The sequence below is a fragment of the Hylobates moloch genome, unplaced genomic scaffold (genome assembly GCF_009828535.3).
Source record: "Hylobates moloch isolate HMO894 unplaced genomic scaffold, HMol_V3 SCAFFOLD_8, whole genome shotgun sequence".
Classification (NCBI taxonomy): Eukaryota; Metazoa; Chordata; class Mammalia; order Primates; family Hylobatidae; genus Hylobates; species Hylobates moloch.
The window spans coordinates 860,801-887,276 of NW_026652283.1; the positions used below are offsets into that span (position 1 = coordinate 860,801).

General features: G+C 37.7%; 1 protein-coding gene across 19 annotated transcripts in view; it reads left to right on the forward strand.

Moving 5' to 3' along the window:
• WNK1 (WNK lysine deficient protein kinase 1) overlaps positions 1 to 26,476 on the forward strand; it is a 158,422-nt gene that overhangs the window by 98,814 nt on the left and 33,132 nt on the right. For 13 of the 19 annotated variants that reach the window (XM_058443353.1, XM_058443354.1, XM_058443352.1 and 10 more), the window contains exons 5-10: positions 4,275 to 4,363; positions 6,343 to 6,562; positions 8,164 to 8,494; positions 9,238 to 9,425; positions 18,484 to 18,567; positions 25,753 to 25,902. In XM_058443353.1, the coding sequence (XP_058299336.1) occupies positions 4,275 to 4,363; positions 6,343 to 6,562; positions 8,164 to 8,494; positions 9,238 to 9,425; positions 18,484 to 18,567; positions 25,753 to 25,902 (1,062 nt within the window). Of the gene's footprint in view, positions 1 to 4,274; positions 4,364 to 6,342; positions 6,563 to 8,163; positions 8,495 to 9,237; positions 9,426 to 15,055; positions 16,295 to 18,483; positions 18,568 to 25,752; positions 25,903 to 26,476 lie in introns of all 19 variants that reach the window. The other 6 variants (XM_058443351.1, XM_032159265.2, XM_032159255.2 and 3 more) reach the window with 4 other exon arrangements.

Consider the following 26,476-nt stretch of genomic DNA (forward strand, 5'->3'; position numbering starts at 1 on the left):
ATCATTCCATGTATACATTTACTTTTAGTATACAATACCTGTATATGCTTGCTTCTTAAATGATTCAGAATACCTCTGCTCGGTATTTTAATAATCCTGGCTTATTGATGGTTGCTGACTGGTAAAATTCCTTGTTATATTTTTCATTATTTAAGTGGGTAGCATTAAGCAGTCTTAATCTTTTAATACCAGCTACTGGACTGGTAAGGTGTGTCTCAGTTTTATTGGCTAACTTGGCACCTATGGTACATTTTTTAAGGCAGTAGTAGTATCTAAATATGTGGTATAGCATTGGTATGGAATTTTCTATACAAAACTCTTGGCTATAGGTTGAAAAAGCAGCATAACCTACTAAATTTAAGGTTGTATTATGTACAGTTATTGGTTTTGCTGTATCTTAATATCTTTTGCTCAATAAGTATTCCTATTTGTAAAGTCATGAATTCATATATGTTTGCAGGGATAGGATTAACAAGAGGATTATTATTAAGGATAATCAAAGATGAAAGCAGGTTCAAGAGAAGATTTTCCTTCCTTTATTATCTTTGGTGATTGCCTTTATACTCAGAGGTAGCCTTGGGTCAGCAAACTTAATACTTCAAAGAGCTTCGAACCCAGATACGACGTTTGAATTCAGTTGTTGTAAATTTAGATAGACAAGTTGGACAGGTGTTATCATTATTGGCTAGACAGACAGGAAACCTGAAGCTCAGAACTGCTTCTGCTTGCCCAGTTCACACTGAATGTCTTTTATTGTTAAATGTTTTTGTCCTTTCAGTGTGCCTATGCTAGATTAAAAGAGAAGGATTAGTATACATTTGCTTTGTTAAATTAATACATAGTTTTATTGCCAGTAGGTTACATACATTCCCCTGAAATGTATGTGCTTATTGAAGAAGGAACTTTTTTTTTTTGAGACAAGGTCTCACTGTGTCACCTAGGCTAGAGTACAGTGGCACAATCATAGCTCACTGCAGCCTTTACCTCCCGGGCTCAAATGATCCTCTGGCCCAGCCTCCTGAGTAGGTGGACTACAGGCATATGTGCCGCCACACCCCACTAGTTTTTTGTCTCTTTGGAGAGACAGGGTCTTGCTTTGTGCCCATGCTGGTCTCAAACAGCTGGGCTCAAATGATCCTCCTGCCTTGGCCTCCCAAAGTGCTGGGACTACAGGTTTGAGCCACCACACCTGGCCCTAGACTTTTAAAATGCTATCAAAATAATCAGAAGGGCCAATGGTGTTAGCTCACGCCAGTAATCCCAGCACTTTGGGAGACCAAGGTGGAAGGATTGGTTGAGCCCAGCAGTTCAAGATTAGCCTGGGCAACATAGCAAGACTTTGTTTCTCCAAAAAGACAAAAAATTAGCTGGGCATGATGGCACACACCTGTAGTCCCAGCTACTTGGGAGGCTGAGGCAGGAGGAGTTTGAGGCTGCAGTAAACCACAGTCCCACCACTGCACTCCAGCCTGGGCAACAGAGCAAGAACTTATCTTTTTTTTTTTTTTTTTTTTTTTGAGACAGAGGTTTGCTCAGTCACCCAGGCTGGAGTGCAGTGGCGCTATCTGGGCTCACTGCAACCTCTGCCTCCTGGGTTCAAGTGATTCTCCTGCCTCAGCCTCCCAAGTAGCTGGGACTACAGGCACCCTCAATCATGCCCAGCCGATTTTTGTAGAGGTGGGGTTTCACCATGTTGGCCAGGCTGTCTTGAACTCCTGACCTCAGGTGATGCACCTGCCTCGGCCTCCCAAAGTGCTGGGATTATAGGTGTGAGCCACAATGCCTGGCCAAGAACTTACCTTTACAAAAAAAAAGTTTATGCAGTTTTTATTTGTTTATTGTAGAAAACTAAAACCAAATGTAAACCAAAATACAGTTGTTCCTCCCTGTCTGGGGAATTGGTTCCAGGACCCCACACTCCTGTGGATACCAAAATTTGAAGACGCTCAAGTTCCAGAAATATAAAATGACCCATGGTATTTACATGTAAAAATTATTTGCAATAGCTAATACACTGTGAGTGCTATGTAAGCAGTTGTTATACTGTATTGTTTAGATAATAATGACAGGGAAAAGCCTGTATGTGTTCAGTACAGATACAGTTTTCTCTTTTGAATTTTCAATATACAGTTTGTTGAATCCACAGACGTGGAAACCATGAATAAAGAGGGCCAACTGTACTCAGTTTTTCTACTATCAGAGAATTTTTAGTGTGTGGCATTCATTTTTTTCTTGCATTTCCTATTTGCATAAGTCTTAAGTTTGAAATACCAGCTTGCTCAATTAAAGCAGCCCTTTGCTTCAGCAGCATTATTTTGTTTTCGCTAGAATTATATGAAGATAAAAACAAGCTGGGAAAAACTTAGATGGAGTTGGAAAAATAAGATTGAGGAAAATACAGATAGTGATCTTTGTAGTCATTCTCATAAATGAAGCTTTTAAATACATGAATTTAACTTTAGGGTCAGCCCTACTACACAGTTCCTTGCTGTGAAAAGTTAGCCCTGGGAGTAGAATTCTCCAAATTGGGTCTTCGGTATAATACAGTGAGTAATTGAGCATTATCCAGCTTTGGATATAACTCTTGTACTTAAAAGACTTTAGAGCTAATCATTTTATGTATTTCATTTATTTCATTTAGATCTGTGCGAGATTACATGCATTTCTGTGATTAGTCACTAACTTTGTTCTACTATATCTGTCACTGAGACTATAATCAGAATTTATGTATATTTAATAACTTAACTTTTCTGACTACCCTACCCCAACTCCATTCCCTTTGTTTTATGTGTCTGCTGACTTACAGTGCCACTTGAACAGCATATCAGTGCTTCAACTCTTGATCCGTGTGGTGACTTAGATGAGGTCGAAATAGATGAGATCTTTTTCTCTTTCACCCTACCTCTTAGACAGTAGCATTTTGTTCTTACATCTTATGTATATTTTCCACACATTGCTGTTTTTGTTTTTGTTTTCGTTTTTTTTTTAAAGATGGAGTCTTGCTTTGTCACCAGGCTGGAGTGCAGTGGCTCGATCTCAGCTCACTGCAACCTCTGCCTCCCGGGTTCAAGAGATTCTCCTGCCTCAGCCTCCCGAGTAGCTGGGATTACAGTCATGCGCCACCACGCTCATCTAATTTTTGTATTTTTAGTAGAGACGGGGTTTCACCATGTTGGCCAGGATGGTCTCGATCTCTTGACCTCGTGATCTGCCCACCTCAGCCTCCCCAAAGTGCTGGGATTACAGGTGTGAGCCTTGGCCCCCAACCTGAAAATTTATTTTTAAAGAATTTATTGGCTGGGTATGGTGGCTCACGCCTGTAATCCTGGCACTCTGAGAGGCTGAGGAGGGCTGATCACCTGAGGTCAGGTGTTCGAGACCAGCCTGGCCAACATGGAGAAACCCCCATCCCATCTGTACTAAAAATACAAAAATTAGCTGGGCATGGTGGCATATACCTGTACTCCTGGCTACTCAGGAGGCTGAGGCAGGAGAATCGCGTGAACCCAGAAGGCAGAGGTTGTAGTGAGCCAAGGTCACACCACTGCACTCCATACTGGGCAACAGAGCAAGACTCCATCTTGAGGAAAAAAAAAATTTATTTATACTTTATAAAGATTCTAAACTATTACTGTGATGACTACTATGTAGTATCACATGTAATAGTGGTAATGAGTTTTCTTCTGAGATTAATTGCAGAGCTTGTCTTTTGTATGGGTCCAATATATTACTTTTCATTGTATTTTATTTGTGCAGGACAATTTCCTCTTCAGTTATCATATCAAAACAATATAAATCTTCAACTCCTTTGAGTTTGTTAAAGATTACTATAATAATATAATGCCTGCCAAACTAAGCATGTGAATTCATGCCCACACATGGGTTCAGTGTTCAAAATAGTTAAATGCTGTATTGATTGATGTGTTTAGGGAACAAGGTTGAACAAAAGATCTTCTAACCAATTAGAACATTTAGCTTTCTTTTTTAGGCAATAAATTCCTTTACTTGAAACACAGCAGAAGATATTAACATCTGCCTAAATTTTTTCATTGTCACATACAGAAGTAAGTGACCCCACTGTCACTGTTCCATGTTTTCTTGTGAAGAGCTAAATTGCCACTACCCAACTGTGACACTGCATGGACCAACTCCTGCAGGCGAGTCAGAAAAAAAGCCAGGATAGTAAGAAAGGAACCTAAAAGAACCTTAATTGGAAATTTTAAAAAGTTCAAAGGCCCTGCTTTTATTAATGTATTTCTGTTTATGGTTTTCAGGGGGTGAAGCCAGCCAGTTTTGACAAAGTAGCAATTCCTGAAGTGAAGGAAATTATTGAAGGATGCATACGACAAAACAAAGATGAAAGGTAAGTTGCCTCTTTTGATCTGGGTGATACTTGAACAAAACCTAAAAAGTAATGTGCTTTGAGTACAACACTTATTCTACGGTGTATTTAATATTTGTGATTGGTTTCTCTATTTGTGCCTGTAACATTTTTAAAGGTAGGGATTTGTTCATTGTGGTTATTCAGATTTGATATACTAGAACACTGTAAAAATATGGTTTGGTAGAGTTTCAGTAAACCAGAACCACCGTAAACATAGCTACATTCCATGAGAACTGCTTACTTAAAACATCAGCATGATTTATAAAACTCAAAAAAGAGTTTAATATCTAACACAGGAAATATTTTCTTAGTCCTTTACCATTGAATTCTAAATGGTGATATAAAACTTTGGCTCTTTAAAGTCAGCTCAACTATTACAGGTCTGATTTGCTGTCCTTACGCCAGAATTGAAGAAGAGCAAAACATCAAAATTCCTTGAGTAAAAAGAGAAGACTTCACCCAGGGGTTAGAAAGAGATGTGGCTTAGTCATTTGTACTAGACTTTTCTTAGAGGAGTGGCAAGTATCTGATCTGCCATATAGGTGATTCATCACCCGTTAGGCATGGTGAAGGTCCAGTGTCCGTTTTTGAAAAACAGTCTATCTTTGCCACCCCCTTCCATCCTCCAAAAAAGAAAAAGGAGACCAGCTAGTACAAATATAAATTGCAAATTGAGCATAATCTACCACTTGAAGAATGAGAGCTATCAGATATATCAACCAAATTAAAGAATTCCATCTTTTCACCTCTCCAGTCTCGTTCTTTTTATAACGTCGTTATTTAGAAGAGCTTAACTTCATGGTTTTTAAGCTTTTATTAAGTAAAAATTTAGTTTATATATGTTGGGTACTTAAATCTCTTTCAGAACTTTTTACTATAAACAAAGGAATGTTTGTTTCGACTCTTTTTTTTTTTTTTGACACAGTCGCGTTCTGTCGCCTAGGCTGGAGTACAGTGGCATAGTCTCAGCTTACTGCAACCTCTGCCGTCCAGGTTCAAGCAATTCTCCTGTCTCAGCCTCCTGAGTAGCTGGGACTACAGATGCACATCACCACGCCTGGCTAATTTTTGTATTTCTAGTAGAGTCGGGGTTTCACCATATTGGTCCAGGCGGGTTGCGGACTCCTGACCTGAGGTGAACCACCCACCTTGGCCTCCCAAAGTACTGGGATTACAGGTGTGAGCCACTGAGCCCAGCCTGTTTCAACTCTTGATGGAGAGCAGTTTATTAGATGACTGGCATATTGAAACCATTTTATCTTAAGATTGTTTCACAATCAGACTTCTGCTTGCCCAGTACACAAATTATTGAACAAGGAATTAAGAGAACTTATTGGTGTAAATAAAGCTTGCTGTGGTAGAAGGTACCAAACTAGAAACAAAAATATTTATTTTCTAGTTTTTATTTCAGCATTTACAGCTTTTATAACTGTGAGCAAGATTCTCAACCTTTCTGAGCCTCCATTTCCTAATAATCAGGAGATGATATTGAATTGGGTGTTGGTCAGACAAGATCATAAATATGAAGATTTGTGTTACTTATAAAATGCTATATAAATGATCATGTGGTATTTTGAAGCTTTAATAGAGCCAATTGCGTTAGCTCACCATTACTAGTATACTATTACTAATGAGATCATTGGATTTAAAAATTATGTTACAATTGTGTTAGCTCGCCATTACTAGTATATTATTACTAATGAGATCATTGGATTTGAAAATTATCACTATCAGCTCTTATTCATGAATGAGATTGTTATGATGTTCTATAACTTCAGAGTAAACCTCTGTAGTCACCCTTCAAATGCGGCAATGTAAAAATGAGTTATAAACTTTCCCCTGTATTTTTTCCCATTTTTTTCTTCTGTGAATAACAATAATTGGCCACATTTGAAAATTATTTTTTCAAACTAATGGTGTTTTATTTTTGTTCCTTTTCTTTTCCCTCTGTTTGGAAGATATTCCATCAAAGACCTTTTGAACCATGCCTTCTTCCAAGAGGAAACAGGAGTACGGGTAGAATTAGCAGAAGAAGACGATGGAGAAAAAATAGCCATAAAATTATGGCTACGTATTGAAGATATTAAGAAATTAAAGGGAAAATACAAAGATAATGAAGCTATTGAGTTTTCTTTTGATTTAGAGAGAGATGTCCCAGAAGATGTTGCTCAAGAAATGGTAAATTGACATTAACTAGCCATTTTAAAATTGATTTAGACTTATATACATCAATACTATCATTAAGCAAAAAAGCAGTTGATGAAGTGCCATGTGTGGCATATCCCATTGACATAAAATTGTGATGGCCCTGAAAGTTATCTTTGATTAATGGGATTTTCCTGTGTGTGTGTGTGTGTGTGTGTGTGTGTGTGTGTGTGTGTGTGTGTTTTTCTTTTTTTAAACTCCCTTCTTCGTATTGCTTTTATAATGGGTGTTAGATTTTATAGTCCTTTTTAAAAGTAAATTTTTGTTTGTTTGTTTGAGGGAGAGAGAGACAGGGTCTTCCTCTGTCACCAGGCTGGAGTGCAGTGGCCTGATAATCATAGCTTACTGCAGGCTTAAACTCCTGAACTCAAGCAATCCTTCTGCCTTAGCCTGCCAGGAAGCTGGGACCATAGGGACGTGTCATCACACCCGACTAATTTTTGTATTTTTTGTATTGACAGAGTTTCACCATGTTGGCCAGGCTTGTCTCAAACTCCTGATCTCAAGTGATCCTCCCACCTCAGCCTCCCAACGTGCTGGGAGTACAGGTGTGAGTGAGCCACTTCGCCTGGCCAAAAGTTATTTTTGAGAAAATATGTGGATATATATATACATAGGGATAGATAGATGAGATAGACGGGTAGAACTAGTAGAATGCATTCCGAAGTCATTTTGAAAAGTCTGTAAGATTGAGTGACTCCCAGTTTGTATAAGCATCATTGATTTAGAATGACAAGTTATGTTTCTACATATTGGTACATTAGCCTTTGATCAGTTATCTGGATGAACTCTATAAACAGACATAGGACAATGAATTGTTTTTACTTTGAAGAGAGTTTTCCTGATCAAATATTAGTAGGAAGCCTTTGATGTATTATTATTTGAAGTATGTCTAAAAGATCACTCTTCTATAAGGAAGCCCTTCCCCAAATTTATGCTTGCCATAGTGCCCAAAATAGCTAATTATTATGGAAAGATAACTCAGAATATCTCTATTCAGATTTATAAGGACCATTCAAAAGTGGTAGTTGCCTCTGAGAAGAGATCAGGTATGAGTTACTTGTGTTTAATTGTTAGCTGTTTGTATTGTCTGAGCTTTTTTTGCTTTTTTGGAGGGGAGGAGCAGTGTTAAATCTTCATATTCATACCACAGTTGTTTTACTAGATTAAGTAGTTGCCTTGTAAAAGAAAGTAAAATCAACACAGGTTAATGTTAATGGTTACGTGTGAGGGGGAAATACAGTGAATAGAACAGAGTACCTTACTTGGTTTAGGAACTGAGGTTTTAGTTGCCCCATTGTTTTGTTGTTTGTTATAAGGAGTGAAGGTATACCTACCCTTCGAGTTTCTGCAAAAATGGTGGTACCCACCCCTCAAGTATCTACAAAGATGGTAGGGAAATGCATAATGCAGATTTTACAGTTCGGTTAAGGCCAGTCCTGAGAGAATTCTTTCTTCCTCCTCTTCTCTACTTTTTTTTCAATGCCTTTTTTTTTTTGGCGGGGGGTGGTGGTGGTGGGGGGTGTTGTTTTCTTTCAATATACTACTGCTTAATTTACCCTTTTATTCTGTAGGTAGAGTCTGGGTATGTCTGTGAAGGTGATCACAAGACCATGGCTAAAGCTATCAAAGACAGAGTATCATTAATAAAGAGGAAACGAGAGCAGCGGCAGTTGGTACGGGAGGAGCAAGAAAAAAAAAAGCAGGAAGAGAGCAGTCTCAAACAGCAGGTAGAACAATCCAGTGCTTCCCAGACAGGAGTCAAGCAGCAACCTTCTGCTAGCACCGGCATACCTACTGCTTCTACCACTTCAGCTTCAGTTTCTACACAAGTAGAACCTGAAGAACCTGAGGCAGATCAACATCAACAACTACAGTACCAGCAACCCAGTATATCTGTGTTATGTACGTATCTTGGGAAGTGGACAGATAGGCAAATGATTCTCCTAATTGGTTTTTTTAGCGTCTTGTTATTTTGCACTGTCTTTTTGGTTTTGAATTATGAATCCTACTATTACACAAAATTTGAAATGGTTGTCGTCTAGCTTCTCTTTATTCTTATATCTGTGACTAGGAGAATAGAAGGATAGGGTGGTAAGGAAATGTGATTAGGATACAAATAATTTTATAAGCTTCAACATCTTGGAGGTTTCAATTTGTCGATTTCTACTTTTCACAATTTATTTAAATAAAATAGAATTAATAATGAAGAATGAACAAGCTTGGCTACTAAAATTGAACCCATCAGTCTGGTTGAGCTCTTTTAGCAAAGCTGAATGGTATATAGACTAAAAACTAATGGGAACACTGGTTATTAATTTAATTACTTGTTTAATACTGAGACTCTCCTGGCCTCCATAGTTAAGACTTTGAAAGCTGTGTCAGATTTAAGGCTTACAGTGTTCCATGTTGTTTCCCTTACTCCTCAAGTGATAAGATTCTGTGATAGCCATATGGATTCCTCATTTAAATATAGAAATCTACTGAATATGGCTACAGTTCATTTTTTATTTAGTTCAAATCTGTGCAAGGAATAACTAGTTACCCCTAATATAATGGGTCTAAAATATGAGAAAATGTGAACTTCCATTTTGTGATTTGTCTGTCTCTCTCTCTTTTTTTTTTTTGGTGATTCATTTTTCCTTCAGCTGATGGGACGGTTGACAGTGGTCAGGGATCCTCTGTCTTCACAGAATCTCGAGTGAGCAGCCAACAGACAGTTTCATATGGTTCCCAACATGAACAGGCACATTCTACAGGCACAGTCCCAGGGCATATACCTTCTACTGTCCAAGCACAATCTCAGCCCCATGGGGTATATCCACCCTCAAGTGTGGTAAGTAAATGCTTAAGAGCATGTAATACTACAGTGAGAGCCAATGGATAGTCTGCTAAATTAAAATTCTTTGTACAAACCAAGTAGCAGTATGAGTCTGAAGTAGAAAATATAAAATGCTGTATCTCTAAATCCTTATTATAGAGTTAGAGTAGTCCTGGTAGAGTAGGATATAGACATTAATGTGTGGGCATTAGCTGAACTGCCTACATGAAGCAACTATGTACAAGGTTTAGATTAGTCTGCATTTTTACTAAAGGCAGTGCTCTCTTTAGCACTTAAGATGTTGAAACTATTCACAGCAACAAAAGCTAGACATACAGATGTTTTGCGGGTGGGGCAAGGAGAGTTTTTCAAAAGCTTGTTAAAATAATTACTAAGTATTTCCTGTAAGATTCCCTATTGTACAAAACACAGGTAAGACCTTCAAACCATTATAGAATGCTGCATGTGAGTACTCTAGATTGAGGGAATCCTTTATTTGAATGACTGTTTAATTTAGCGCTTGCGTTGAGTTAATCATCAGTTGCTGTGTGTGTTCCTGCCTTTTAAAGTCTGTGTTGGACACAAGTTCCTTCCCCAGTATATGTTCTTTTGCTTTTTCCCTTTAGTTGGTAACTGTTTTATTACTGATTTATTTTCAGAATCAACTTATAGAAATTATTTCCTGAAACATTTTATGCTTGTATACACACAAACACACACACAATTATCCTATGTCTTACATTAGACACTCTTGCTTCTCATATAGAGAATGTTAAAGTAGATCATCAGCTAATACCCCATTTCTTTTGTTGACCTCAGAGGAAAATAAAATACATCATCTGCCTCTGAAAGGTATTAGAAAATAAGTAACTTGTCACCGTGTAGCACTTGTTTAGTGAGATCTTTAAGCAGACAGATTTTCCCCTCCTTCTCAGAAAGCTTTTAATCTAAACTTTGTGGAATTCTTGCTCTTCTTTAAATGAAAATCTTTCTCTGTTAAGAAAATACTTCTGCTTATTCTGATTTTTTATCCTGCAGCTTGGAATAAAAGATGTTCATTTGTTTCAGAGTCCGTTTAATCCTGCTTTGGCTAGGTCTCAAAATGAATGGCCACAGTAACACAAATAAAAAACAACTAATGTACTAACTTTTTTTTAAACAATATACTTTCTGTTTTTAAAATAATTAAGTGAGGGTAGGATAGAAGAACTTTATAAAGACTGCACAGAAAATATATTTCTGTGTTCTGACAAATATTACTTGTCAGCAATTCTTGTCAGTTTCTACCTTTAATTGATTTTTTTCTGGATTATTATATTTAGATTTTGCTAAAACTTTTTTTTTTTTTAATTTTCTCTTGTCTATACTCATCATGGGGGAGCATTAGGTCTCTATTTTAGAAAGCAAATAGAATGACATGAAGATATTAAGTATTTGAGCCACTAATCTAGCTATATTTATTGATGCTCTAAAAGCAGACGTTCTTGCTTTTTAATGGCAATATTCTATGGAGGTATTATGAAGAATTATTAAATATTGAGAATTAAAAAATTTGTCTAATTCTTGTCTCATTTCAGGAATGTGGCTTACAATAATATAGACAAATTATAAGTGAAATTTTAGAGATTAGAATAAAATAAGGCTGGAGAGAAATCAAAACAGGAATGAAACTAAATAATCATATGATGATATTTAAATACTTGCTATTGGTGGGCCACAGATTTGACCCAAAGCATTCTACACAGCCAAGTGTTGGAAATGAAAACATAGTTTCATAGTTCACAACATCTAAAAGGAAAATAACAGTCTTATTCAAGACAACCTTTATAGTATTGATCATACTGCCTTATAGCTATATTAAACCCTGTGCCTGAACATTTTTTTAAGTTATTCTTTTTTTTTTTTTTGACAGCATCTCACTCTGTCTCCCAGGTCGGAATACAGTGGCGTGATCTTGGCTCACTGCAACTTCCACCTCCTGGGTTCAAGCGATTCTCCTGCCTCATCCTCCCCAATAGCTAATATTACAGGCACCCATCACCACACCCAGCTAATTTTTGTATTTTTTTTTAGTAGAGACACAGTTTCACCATGTTGGCTAGGCTGGTCTTGAACTCCTGACCTCAAGTGATCCACCTGCCTCGGACTCCCAAAGTGCTGGGATTACAGGTGTGAGCTACCATGCCCGGCCTAAATTATTCTTTAGAGATTCAGATTGAAGATATTCTCCCACTGATTACTTTGTAAAAGTACAAAATATTTCCTATATCCAGTTGTGAATTTCTTCTAGAAAGCTAAACTTTTTCCTAGTAGATCATGACTTTTTTACCTTTACAAATAAAGAGTGGCAAGTATAAGAAATACTGTGAGCCAACAACTTTCCATCTCATGTCTTCTAAAATAGAAATGAGAATCTTTTTCTGAGGTTTCCAGAGCTCTTGCAAAATAATCCAATCTTAAAATTCTCTGTATCTTTTAATGTACTTTAAACTAATAGAATTCATTCTTGTTGAATCTTAAGTTTGCCAAAGTTGCAAGCTAATATTCATTGTTTTCCCTGTCTGTACCCTTCAGTCAGTTGGTCATTCTTAAATTCATACACTTGTAACACTTGGTGTTACTTCAGAATATTTAGCATGATAATTGATCATTATCATGATCATTCATTAAAAAAACCTGTACTTGACTGACAACATAGAATAGTTGTGAATAGTTGTGATCTGTCAGATGTGCTATGTTGAGTTATAGCTCTCCTCAAAAAAAACTGACTTTGTGGAATTGGGAGAGGATGGAACATTTCTTCATGCAACTATGCCCTGTTATCATTGTACTTTTGTTTATTTTGTTTTCAAAGTACTGTGTTTTTCATGTGTGTGTTTGTTTTCTGTTTAGCCTCGTCGTGGCCGTAGCATGTCGGTTTGTGTTCCCCATCTTTCTGCTGTTGCCTCTCTGTCCCGCATCTCTCCCAGTGCTCCTTCCACCCCACCACCAGTGCTGTCAGCACCTCTTTCTCCTTCCCTCCTTCGGACTGCCCCTGAGGAAACTTTTGCCGAAAAGCTTTCTAAAGCATTGGAGAGTGTCCTGCCTATGCACTCTGCCTCTCAGCGCAAGCACCGACGCTCCAGCCTGCCTTCCCTCTTTGTCAGTACTGTATGTAACTGTAAAATTCTGACAAATGAACATTTATTACCAATGAATACATCCAGGCAACAAGAATTTAATTAAAATTGAATAAAGAACAGGACTAAACTTGGTTATATTATGCTTCTAGGATACCAGTTATTCCTATAGGAAACTTTTTTGTAATAAGGCTTTAAGGGGGAATAAAAAGCAAGGAGGTAATGAGAGAGAATACCTATAATGTCCTTGGCACATACCAGCATGTGTCCAATAAAATTTACCTTTTATTATATCTTCTTATTTCCTGTTGACATAAAATTCTTTCATTTTCATATTCTAGTTTTAAAAGCATTAATTTTAAAGTTATTGCCTGAATCAAAAGCAAATTTTATCAAACATTACCCAAACATTTTTTCTTCTCACTTTATTCTAAGGAGACACTAATAAAACTGGATGAGTCCTTTTTTTTTTTTTAATAACCTTAGTCAGCAAAGAATAACCTTGGAGTGAACATTTATTTTAATTTAATCATTTATGTAAGATGATGTATCAGCAAACCAAAGAGCTACATAATGTTCCCCAATGGAAGTATTTTTTCCTTGGGTTTCAACCTAAGGTGGGACTGTAGCTCTAATGAATACATTAGATACATATATAGTATGTATGACTTTCTTTGGCTCCATTAATGTTCATAAAAGATCTATCTTTTAAAATTATTTTAAGCATGTGGGTCCTTGCTGCTGCTTTTCCAAATAAAGGATATAGTTAACTTTCTGAACTAGCAACCCCAGAATTTTCAGATTTTTACTTAGGAGGATGAAGAACTGTACAGTGTGATGGCTTTGAGACATACCGTGAGTAAATAACAATAAAATGAGCATTCTGATTGAAAATAGAAATCCTATTTTAGCTATTGTGAACAGTTGATCTACTTTGCCAGCTTGATAAGGATCTTCCCTATGGAAGAATGAAACTGAATTCTTTTAAAAAGGGGAGTCTGTGATAGTGAATTCTTACTATTATTTACTTATTTATTTATTTTTTGGAGATGGAATCTTGCTGTGTTGCCAGGCTGGAGTGCAATGGCATGATCTTGACTCATGGCAACCTCCGCCTCCTGGGTTCAAGTGATTCTTCTGCCTCAGCCTCCCGAGTAGCTAGGACTACAGGCGCATGCCACCACACCCAGCTAATTTTTGTATTTTAGTAGAGATGGGTTTCACCATGTTTGGCCAGGATGGTCTCAATCTCCTGACCCTGTGATCCACCCCCTTCAGCCTCCCACAGTGCTGGGATTACATGCGTGAGCCACCGCGCCCAGCGGATAGTGAATTATTATAGTGTATATTGTTTGCATTTGTCAAGCTGTGTTTCTAAATTTAGTCTTAAATCTAGAACTGCTTCTTGAATAAAAAGTGCTATCAAATAAAATTGGCTGTCACTTATATTACCCTTTTCAGTTGATTAGAACACCAGGATGTCAGAATCAGAAAGTTCATGGTTACGGCCAGGCTCAGTGGCTCACGCCTGTAATCCTAGCACTTTGGGAGGCTGAAGTGAGCAGATCACCTGAGGTCAAGAGTTTGAGACCAGCCTGGCCAACATGGCAAAATGTGTCTCTACTAAAAATACAAAAATTAGCTGGGCGTGGTGGTGCACGCGTGTAGTCCCAGCTACTTGGGAGGCTGAGGCAGGAGAATCCCTTGAATCCAGGAGGCGGAGGTTGCAGTGAGCCAAGATTGGGTCACTACACTCCAGCCTGGGCGACAGAGGAAGACTCCATCTTAAAAAAAAAGAAAAAAGAAATTTCATGGTTATGCAACTCTTATTTAGGATCAGAAAAGTGGACATTTTGTGATTTAATTCTGTAATGTTTCATGTAGTAAAAATATAGTAAAACTATTAATCATCTAGCTTGGGAGAGATAGGAGAAAGACATTACTGTCACTAGTTAAATTATATATCTTTTACTATCTACCAAAAATGTCTTCTAATTTCTGGTTAGAAGGCATACTGTTAATTGATAAGAAAATAAAACTGAAGGCCTCTAACATATCACAGGGTAATAAGAATATAGGGAAAGTTCAATAGTTTAAATTAAAGCACACTTCTTACAGTATAGAACTAGTCGGGCTTTTATGCCTTGTTTTAGTTCTTACTCTTCTTTAACTCTTTTTCTGTTGATGTAATTTACATTAATGCTTAAGGGTGAACTTTTTAAGTGTGGGTAAAAACGAAATAATTACTTACAAAGTTCAATTATTCCATTTCCTTTGAGAGAGGAAAGTTATGGAAAAGCAGCTCTTATCTAAAGCAAAGAGCCCACAGATTGATTTCATTGGCCCTGGATGTATTTAATGGGTTTTTACTATGCACATAATTTCCAGAAGCATTGTTATTTATTTATTAATTATAAATTTAGTGTAACCATTTCATAGGGTTACACAGAACTACCCAGTTGTGCATGTCTGATGTAATTTCACATATGAATGTATGAATTACTTGTCTTATTCATGTTGATACAGCCTCAGTCCATGGCGCATCCGTGTGGGGGGACCCCAACATACCCAGAATCACAGATATCTTTCCCAACTATTCATGAACGTCCAGTTTCTTTTTCACCACCTCCCACCTGCCCACCGAAAGTAGCCATTTCCCAGCGGCGTAAGAGCACCTCCTTCCTGGAAGCCCAAACTCACCACTTCCAACCCCTGCTGAGGACTGTTGGCCAAAGTCTTCTTCCACCTGGTGGCAGCCCAACTAACTGGACACCAGAGGCCGTAGTTATGTTGGGTACTACAGCCAGTAGAGTAACTGGAGAGTCATGTGAGATACAGGTCCATCCTATGTTTGAACCATCTCAAGTTTACAGTGACTATAGACCTGGACTAGTACTTCCAGAAGAAGCTCACTATTTTATTCCTCAGGAAGCAGTGTATGTAGCTGGGGTACATTACCAGGCCCGGGTGGCAGAACAGTATGAGGGCATTCCATACAACTCATCAGTACTGTCAAGTCCTATGAAACAGATACCTGAACAGAAGCCAGTACAAGGGGGCCCTACTTCAAGTTCTGTCTTTGAATTTCCATCTGGACAGGCTTTCCTGGTAGGACACCTTCAGAATCTAAGATTAGATTCTGCATTGAGTCCAGGATCTCCCCTCTCTAGTATTTCTGCACCTATCAGTACAGATGCTACACGTTTGAAATTTCACCCTGTCTTTGTTCCTCATTCTGCGCCCGCTGTGTTAACTCATAACAATGAGAGCAGAAGCAACTGTGTATTTGAATTTCATGTTCACACACCAAGCTCCTCTTCAGGAGAAGGAGGTGGAATTTTACCTCAGCGTGTTTACCGAAATCGGCAGGTTGCAGTGGACTTGAATCAAGAAGAACTGCCTCCTCAATCAGTTGGATTACATGGCTACTTGCAGCCTGTGACTGAAGAAAAGCATAATTACCATGCCCCAGAATTGACCGTTTCTGTGGTAGAGCCTATCGGACAGAACTGGCCAATAGGAAGCCCAGAATATTCCAGTGATTCCTCACAAATCACTTCTTCAGACCCCAGTGATTTTCAGTCACCTCCCCCTACAGGGGGAGCAGCTGCACCTTTTGGCTCTGACGTCTCATTACCCTTTATCCATCTGCCTCAGACAGTGTTACAAGAATCCCCACTTTTCTTCTGTTTCCCCCAAGGAACCACATCTCAGCAGGTCTTAACTGCCTCATTTTCTTCAGGAGGATCTGCACTTCATCCACAGGTTATAGGAAAACTTCCACAATTATTTTAAACTACCCTCCCTTGCACCATAACATTTAAATTTTCTATTCCTCATTTCCCTGAATCATGGATTTTGGAGAAATATTGTTTAATTTTATCAGTAGAGTTTCCCCATCTTTGGGGGGTTGTGAACTACATATATGTATTTAAAAACAAAATATGAGAGAAGCTACCTGATTTATCTATTGTATGTGAAAACCAGTGGAAAAAACACAAAAACTAGAATTTTAGTCATTCATCAAAATCATCGACTTCTATCCCATGCACGTTATTTTCAACCAGTAGTGAAAATGCAAGTGTATATAATGTATGGTTGACCCAGCATTATTTAGGAATACAAATCTTAAGTATTACTTTCTTCCTCCAAACAAGTTTTTAAAAAATAGGATAAATTTTTTTTCTATAAAATATAAAAAATGGAAAATAGAGAATGCTGTTTTTGGAGTAATATTAATAATACACAGAATTTTCATTAGTGTAGAAGAATCTAAAAAGACAAAATATATCATGGGAATAAAAAAAGATAGAAAAGGAAACAGTTTAGGAATTTGCCTTAACAAATGAAAATGCCTTTTTAAAATGGCATCAGTCAAGCAAGTTGCTGTGTATTATATGTCCAACTAAAATGCTAATTCATAAAATTAAGGACTGATTCTAATTTCTAGCAGCTAACAATCTAGTGGGTGGTGGGCTTTTTTTTTTGTTATAAGAATTTGTGATATGTTGCAAGCTAAGGAACAGTAGACATCTCAGGCCTTGTATTTTCCTCAACAAATTTAATTTTAGTTATTTATGTGTATGAGCATATACACACTTAGCAAATAAAGAAATATAATGAATGTAATAGAATTCAAAAGTACAGTCAGTGTTTACTGTTTCGTATATTCATTTGGTATATTTTATCAAATGTGTACATCTTGTAAAATCTACATAGAAGACTATGCAGTTATATATTGAAGACATTTGGATACCCTACATATTCTACTCTTTTTAAAAGTACTATGTGGTGTTCTTCCTACTTTCTTCCTATGTTCTTCCCTCATCAGGAGCATAAACAACTCCCAAAATGTGCACAAATTATCAATTATTTAGAGTTGTACTAAGACACAAAAAGATCTAGAAGCTTGACAACTGTACATGGGCATGCAGTATATTCACATCAGTATTCAACTTGCAGCCCCTGTTATAAATATTAATGTATTGCCAGTAATTATCCTTTAGACTTTCCAAAGTAAAAAATACCAGGTAGTTAATTTATAGACGTACTACAGAAGGAATCAATACTTATAATAGTTAAGCTGCAGTGGAATGTGATATTATATCCATGTAAGCTTTAAGGAACCCCTTGTAAACTGAAATGGAATGACAAAAGTGGTAGCCTTTTCATTTCGTTAACGTACCTATATATAGTCCTGCATCATTTCTCACTTTCTCATTTGTTTTAATTTGGACTTCTCAATAATCAGAACACTCTAGTTGGGGTTTCTCAGACTCAACACTGTTGACATCTGAGGTTGGATAATTCTTTGTTGTGGTGGGCTGTTCTATGTATTGTAGGCTATTTAGAACATCCTTGGTTTATACCTCCTAAATACTAATAGCAGCCATCTCCCTCAGTTGTGACAACCAGAAATGTCTCCACACATTGCCAAGTGCTCCCCTAGGGGTGGCAGGATTGCTCCTGGATAGCAATGATCGCCCTAGGTACTTAGCAGTTGATGATAACAGATTTTTTGATAAAAGTCATTGTGGCACTACAAGAAGTATTACCAAATTAGCATTACCAAATACCTTTCTTTAATTTTTCAGATAAATTTCAGATTGATAGTATTAACACTTTGTTCCTGATTATTGTATTTCTAATAACAAATTTTATTATGAATCTGACTATTCTAGCCAGCTAAAATGACAGCCTGAGCAGCATTGACAGCTTAGGTTTTCACTATCAGTGGGTTTTGCATGGGTTGGGATCAGAACATGTTGTGTGGTATGATCCTTCTCTAAATTTTTCTTACAAAAGATGACCCAGAGGCTTCTCCCATACACAATCAGGTTAATGTTTCATTTTGATCAAGCAAACTCTGAGGAGATTAAATATTCATTGCAAAAGCCTGACCTCTATACACTTTAGGCCTTCTCTAATTTGTTGTGTTCACTTCTTTCCTTCAGGCACAGGGGCAGAGCCAGGGTCAGCCATCCTCAAGTAGCTTAACAGGGGTTTCATCTTCCCAACCCATACAACATCCTCAGCAGGTGAGAACAATGCATTGCAACATTTTATGAATTAGCAGTGGCCAGAACACTATTTTAACTTTTGTGATTCGTTATATAAATGGCCTGCTAAGTTTTTGAAAGGAAAATTAAGAGGCATACCATATCTTGTGTTCAGTAACAAAGAAAAAAGACTTTTCTGTGTTTCAGAAAAATCTCTTTTGTTTAATATACTTTTGAACAATGTAGTAGACATACATTATTACTGATGTAATTATCTTTTTTTTTTTTTTTTTGAGACAGAGTCTTGCTGTCACCCAGGCTGGAGTGCAATGGCGCGATCTCGGCTCACTGCAGGCTTCACCCCCCGGGGTTCACGCCATTCTCCTGCCTCAGCCTCCCGAGTAGCTGGGACTACAGGCGCCCGCCCGCCACCTCGCCCGGCTAATTTTTTGTATTTTTAATAGAGACGGGGTTTCACCATGTTAGCCAGGATGGTCTCGATCTCCTGACCTCGTGATCCGCCCGCCTCGGCCTCCCAAAGTGCTGGATTACAGGTGTGGGCCACCGTGCCCGGCCGTAATTATCTTTTTAAAAGAGCATTCTACACCTTTTTTTTTTTTTTTTTGAGACAGAGTCTCAGTCACCTAGGCTGGAGTGCAGTGGTGCAATCTTGGCTCACTGCAACCACCACCTCCCAGGTTCAAGCAATCCTCCTGCCTCAGCTTCCCACATAGCTGGGACTATAGGTGCCTGCCACCACACTCAGCTAATTTTTGTATTTTTAGTAGAGATGGGGTTTCACCATGCTGGCCAGGCTGGTCTCAAACTCCTGACCTCAGGTAATCCACCCTCCTTGACTTCCCAAAGTGCTGGGATTACAGGCATGCGCCACCTCACCCAGCCTGGATTCGACACATAATTTACAGTATAAAGAATATGTCATTCCTTTTTTTTTTTTCCACTGCTTGCAGCAGTGATTTGTCATTACCCTCATTGTGCTTGCCTCTACTAATCCTGCACTTCTTTTTAATTATTTCTAATCTGTAGAATGATGTGTAAGGTTTTACGCTAAGAAGCATCTAATGAAAGCCTAAGAACAATTACTTCAAGAACATTTATTTATTTATTATTATTATTTTTTATTTTGAGACAGCCTTGCTCTGTTGCCCAGGCTGGAGTGCAGTGGTGCAGTCTTGGCTCACTGCAACTTCCATCTCCTAGGTTCAAGCTATTCTCATGCCTCAGCCATCCGAGTAGCTGGGACTACAGGCGCGTGCCACTATGCCCAGCTAATTTTTGTATTAGGTTCTACTTATGCCTGGCTAATTTAGTAGAGATGGGGTTTCACCGTGTTGGCCAGGCTGGGCTTGAACTCCTGACCTCAAGTGATCCACCCGCTTTGGCCTCCCAAAGTGCTGGGAGCCACTGTGCCCAGCCAAAATATTTTTAACTTTTGTTTTGGGGGGATTGTTCCAGAAAGTTCAAGGAATTCAAGAGATTAGTGTAATCCTGATACATCCAACAGTAAAACTGGTAATTCTAAAATTAAATATTTATAGTGCATCACTGATATTAGTTAATAGTAATTATTTGCAAGGGAATAATGCATTTTTGGCATAATTGAATACTTATTAGCTATTCTACATAAAATTGTAGCCACTATGTGTGTAATGCAAACTTCCTAATGTTAGTTCCCCATGTGGGTTTTTTAATCACCAAACTCTAAACTGGTTTCTGTTTCTATTAGTTTTTTAGTTTTGAAACAAAGTTTTCATTCTTAATTACAAATGGTCCCTTTTCAGTCCAACATATGGTCATGTAGTCATTCGATACTGGTTTAAGATCAGGAGTTGCTTGTACAAGATGAAAATCATTTAAAGGCACTTTCTACAGAAACAGTTGATTAGTTTGGTTATACATGCATTCACTCCATGATCAATACCTCTGTAGAACTGAAGGGCTGAGACTTATATGCTTTGTTTGCACCTGTCCTTTCTTCCAAACAAGACTGGTTAAATTCAAGTAAACATATTTTTGCCAACCTTAACAAAAAACTGTTTTATTCTATTAACAGTTCCTAATTAGAATGCAAATTACAAGTCACATAGAGCTGGTTGGGAACGCAGGTACTGAGTACTAACCTCCTCACTTGCTTATCTTTGGATATAGACGAACACCAGTGAGCTGAGCAAATTGTATGTGCTCTGTTTTTTCTTTTCCAAAGCAAGTGGGTGTATGTCTTGTATTTGAGGATGTATATGTATACTTACTACCAAATGAAGAAGATAATAAAATAATTCATTGAGTTTCATCTTAAGAAAGAGTGTGAGAATAGAAGAGAGCAGTACCATAAATGTCAGGTTAAAAGAATTAGGTAGCTACCTCTCCAGGAGAAAAAATATGGCTAAATGCTATCTCTACAGCAGGAACAAAAATTAGTTTTTGTTTCAGTGATGTTTTTGTTTTTGTTTTAGATACTTTCATAGCATGTGTTGTAGAATCATAAAATTGAGCCCTTGATATATATAGGAAGTGTATTCAGTCTAGAATAATTAACTTCTCCAAAGTCACCTAGATAATAAGGGAGCTACAAATTATAACCCAGAATTCAAGATTCCTAGAATAGTATTGTTTCTTCCATTTTGAATAAAGTTCTACAGGGACCTAATGATTCTGCAAATGTACCTCAGAAGCTGTCTTTATTTGTTTTAATTATTGGAGTTCCACATTTGAAAAAAGAAAGGTTGAAAACTTTTTGTACTATATGAATAGTCTATTTTTAGACATGATTTTTGTTTTACATACTTTCAGGTCCCAATCCCACCTTAGAGAACCATATCTCTTATTTTGGTGAGGAAAGAAATATACTTTTGCTAAAATTTACTTTATTTCATGCGTTTCTTAAACATAGTAAATGAGGAATTGCTTTTTTGTGTGTTTTTATAGGGTCTCGTATAGTGATATGCTAGATCTTAACAAGGTACCAAAAATAGCTGCCTCCTGCTGAAAAGCTTTATGACCACAAACAAAGTTGTGAGCTTTGTCAGACACAGTGCCAGCTACTTGGAAGGCTGAGGCAAGAGGATCACTTCAGCCCAGGAGTTCAAGGCTACAGTGAACTATGATAGTGCCACTGCACTCCAGCTTGGGCAACAGCGCATGACCCATCTCAAAAAAAAAAAAAAAGCACTGAAGTTGTGAACTACCTACCCTACTATCCATAAAGTCTGTTTGAACTGGTTTCATGAGGCAAGCTTGGGCAAAGCATGATGCTAAACTGTTAAGCTAGACCACCCCTGCCTGGCTGAAGTGCTGATTATTAGTCAGGGAGACTGTGCACAGCAGATCATCATGTACTTCTGGTATATCCAGAGGTGACACTTCTCCCCAAATGCTCTAAGATATAACATTAACCATTAGCCATTGTAAACAACTGGTTTAGAGATCTCTTTAAGATGTTAATACAAGGGTTACTGTCATAGATGCCTCTCAGTTATCTTAAGCAAAGAAATAACTTGTCCATAAAACTGCTCATTTTTGACAGTCCTTTCAGCTTTTTTTTCCTAATTGAGTTCAGATACTGAAGGTCTACCAAGATGGACCAGGTATGACTACTTTGAAAGAGTCTAAATAATATAGTAAATATATATGTAAATTTCTAAAAAGTAAGGATAATAGCTAATATTAAAGTGCTTTGTACATTGTACCTACATTCTCATTTAATTGTTTTAAGAACCCTATAAGTATAGATGCTATAATTATTTCCATTTTACTGATGGGAAAGCTGAGATCTGGAGAAGGTGAGTAGTTTACCCAAACTTACAGCTTATAAGAGGTAAAAACAGAATTTAAATCCAAATAATCTAATTCCACAGCTCACCGTTTGACTACTACCCAATTATGTCCCAAAAAAAGGGAAGAAATTAACATCTCTCCCAAGCAGGAAAGGGAGTATCAGGAAGACTTTAGGAAAAAGGAGGCATTTGAAATGGACTTTGATTATAAGTTAGACTCAGATGTAGATATAAAGAATATTCCAGGCCAGAAGATAAAAAAATGATACTGTGAGCAAAGTGAAAGGCCCTCAGATAGAAAAATAGGGGACAAAAACAAATGTGCCTTTAGTTTGGTTTAACTAGAGCATAGATATGTGAAGTTATAGTATAAGTTCAGGAAAGAGTTGATAGAGTCTAAATTTTGATATGAGCATAATTTTGAATTAAGGAGGATGTATTGGGGGCTGGGAGCATATGACTACCATATGTCCAAAGATAACATGGGAATTCTTCCTCAAATTTATCCTTTAGAAAAGAGGGGAATCACCAGGTATTCAGACCTTTATCGTACTCTCATATTACAGGGTTTTCACTGTCTTTTACTTTGAACAACAACAAACCAAAAAAGGTTAATGAAATAAAATGAAACAGGTGAGAACAAATGTGCCTGCAAAGACTTTAGCTCATGTAGTTAGAAATGTTTATTGAGAACATCAGACAGAATTTTTTTTAAGCAATAAACATAAATTTAGTCCTTAGTCTCAGCAATATGACTTCAGTATTCTGGGGGGGACTGTATGTGATCTTAAACAACTGGTTTAAAGATCTCTTTAAGATGTCAATATAAGGGTTACATGAATAAAAACCTATAAGAGCAATGCAAAAAGAAAATCTAGTTATTTTAATGTTATGTAAATAGGTGCTTTTCGCTGCACATTTTACCTGAAGACACAACTTAGAGGGAATGTGTTATGTTATGCCAGAAAACTGCAGGAGCATTCATAATTTAGCTTCACTGAAGGTAAAGATGCTGGTGTCTTTACCTATGAAGAGTTTGGGGGAGAGGGAGCAGTATTTCTGAATTAATATATTTAATGCGCAATCTTATTTAGGTGTGTAAATTAATGAGTTAGATAATTATAGACATCTCATTCACATTCCTTAAAGTTTAAATATGTTCAAGTTGGCAAATAAAAAAGGCTTTCTGGTTTTTTAGTTCCTTTTTCTCAGGTGGGAAATTAACAAATTTGTCTTATATTCAGAGCACCTTTAGAATTGGCTACATGTGATATATCTTAGTTTGCAGAAAATAAATTTCATATAATTAAGCAGCCATTTCTGCTTTTTTAAAAGTTAAAATAAGAATACATTATGAGAGGCCGGGCGCGGTGGCTCACGCCTGTAATCCCAGCACTTTGGGAGGCTGAGGCGTGTGGATCACGAGGTCAGGAGATCAAGACCATCCTGGCTAACATGGTGAAACCCCATCTCTACTAAAAACACAAAAAATTAGCCGGGCGTGGTGGCAGGCGCCTGTAGTCCCAGCTACTCAGGAGGCTGAGGCAGGAGAATGGCATGAACCTGGGAGGCAGAGCTTGCAGTGAGCCAAGATCGTGCCACTGCACTCCAGCCTGGGCAACGGAGCAAGACTCCGTGTCAAAAAAAAACAAGAATACATTATCAGAAATAATTAAATAGGAATAAACCAAACATGACTGCTGTTGCCATTATATTTTAGCATTCTTTTGGTAATTTTAACTGATGTAAATATAAGAAGAGCAAAAATATTATTTGTAGATTATCACCTACAAAATCTAAGACACTTATTAAGGTGGCAAGATACATAATAAATGTACAAATAAATAGCTTATCTTTATACCAGCAGTAACCAATTAGTTGTGTGGATATACCAGCACATACGTAAAAGGCTGTTGGTTGCAGCATTAAGCAGCAAAAATGAAACAACCAAAGTATTTATCATTAGGAGACGGATGCCATTTAGAAATTAAAGTAGTATGCTATAGAACACTACGTATAGTAAAGGCATGTTTTTATTTTGTTTATTTTAACAAAAAAAGAAAACTGTGAAAATGGAAACTGTGAAAATGGCCACTTACGCATAGAAAAAAATCCATGAAGGTTTGCACCAAACAACTAATAGTGGTTACCTCTGGAGAATTAGGGCTATTTTCATTAACTTTATAATATGATGTACTAGTTAAAATTTTTATTACAAGCAGATGTTGTATTAAAGAAAAATACAAGTTAGGTATTAGAGGATCTTGAAAGTCAGCCATAAACTTCTTCTTTTTTTTTTGGAGTCAGAGTTTCGATCTTGTTGCCCAGGCTGGAGTGCAATGGCGCAATCTCGGCTCACTGCAACCTCCGCCTCCTAGGTTCAAGCAAGTCTCCTGCCTCAGCCTCCTGAGTAGCTGGGATTATAGACATGCGCCACAATGCCCGGCTAATTTTTTGCAATTTTAGTAGAGATGGGGTTTCTCCATGTTGGTTAGGTTGGTCTTGAACTCGGGACCTCAGGTGATCTGCCCGCCTCGGCCTCCCAAAGTGCTGGGATTACAGGCGTGAGCCACCGCACCCAGCCTCAAGTTTTTATTTGTTAGGCAGAAAGGGCAGTACTCTAGGGGTCATAGTCCTGTTTTGTTTGGTTTTGTTTGCTTGATTTATTACAGAATTTAGTATTCGAGTACAGTTATGTTCCATGCATTAAATTAGGTGTCTAATTACGTGCCATGCATTAAATTACACTTGAGTGCCTAGTACATAGTAGATTCCCAGGTCTCATTGCCTTTGCCCCACTTTGAGTTAAAAAATAATGTCTTGTTTCAAAAAGAGAAACTTCATTTTTGTAATAAAATAAGCAATCTAAGGCATTAACAGCTAGTAAGTATTAACGCTAAAATTTGAAAATGTCTGTTACTCCAAATCCAGTGCTTTCCTCACTATTTTGTAGCTCTAATCAAAGCTATTCTTCAAGCATATTAATTATACAGTTGATAAAATAGGGTAAGGAAAAAAGATTAAAGGAAGCCATTGGATCTATCTGGTATAGGTGCCAAAGTGAGAGCTGATGCCAAGAGATAGGGAAAAGGGAATGGCAGGGATGGGATGGGGAAAGGAACTGTCTGGATATGTAATCTAAATGTCTCTGTAAAGACCTGTTTTTGGGGTGAGGGAGATAATTGGGTGAAGAGCCACTGGTAATTCGAGTATTAAAAGATTGGTTAATTGTTCCTGGTGGCACCATCACAAAGAACATCAGAGGGAAAACAAATATATAATGGAAATTGATAAATTTGGGTTTGTGCATGTCTTGATTACCAAAATCATCATCATTTACAGACACTGAAGGCTTTAGGTAAACCTGCTTCCTTAGAAACATGCTGTTATTGATTTGAAATAAAACTGAATCATTGTGTTTTATTCTTAGCAGCAGGGAATACAGCAGACAGCCCCTCCTCAACAGACAGTGCAGTATTCACTTTCACAGACATCAACCTCCAGTGAGGCCACTACTGCACAGCCAGTGAGTCAACCTCAAGCTCCACAAGTCTTGCCTCAAGTATCAGCTGGAAAACAGGTAAACTTTTTTTTTTTTTAAACAGGTAAACTCTTAATTTCTGAAAGGATGCTAAAAGGGATCTCCATGTAACTTGTCCTTTCATGTGGATAGACTTCTACCCTTTCTTCTAAGGGTAACCAACCCTTGAAGTAGATTAATCTCATTGCAGAAATGAAGTGAAGATCACCTCATTGGTGCATATGCATTATTTAATGTAAATGGGTACGTTACTGACAGCAGTGACAATCCAAAGTTTCACTTTTAGTCTTACCAGTCCAAAACCGATTTAACAGGTATTAGAAATAATAGGTTAAATAAAGGCGCTCTGGTAACTGAACCTATGACATTCCCTAGAATTGTGTCAGCTATGTCTGATATTCTAGGTTTGAAACTATACTTTAGCCGGGCGCGGTGGCTCACGCTTGTAATCCCAGCACTTTGGGAGGCCGAGGCGGGCGGATCACGAGGTCAGGAGATCGAGACCACGGTGAAACCCCGTCTCTACTAAAAAAATACAAAAAATTAGCCGGGCGTGGTGGCGGGCGCCTGTAGTCCCAGCTACTCAGAGAGGCTGAGGCAGGAGAATGGCGTG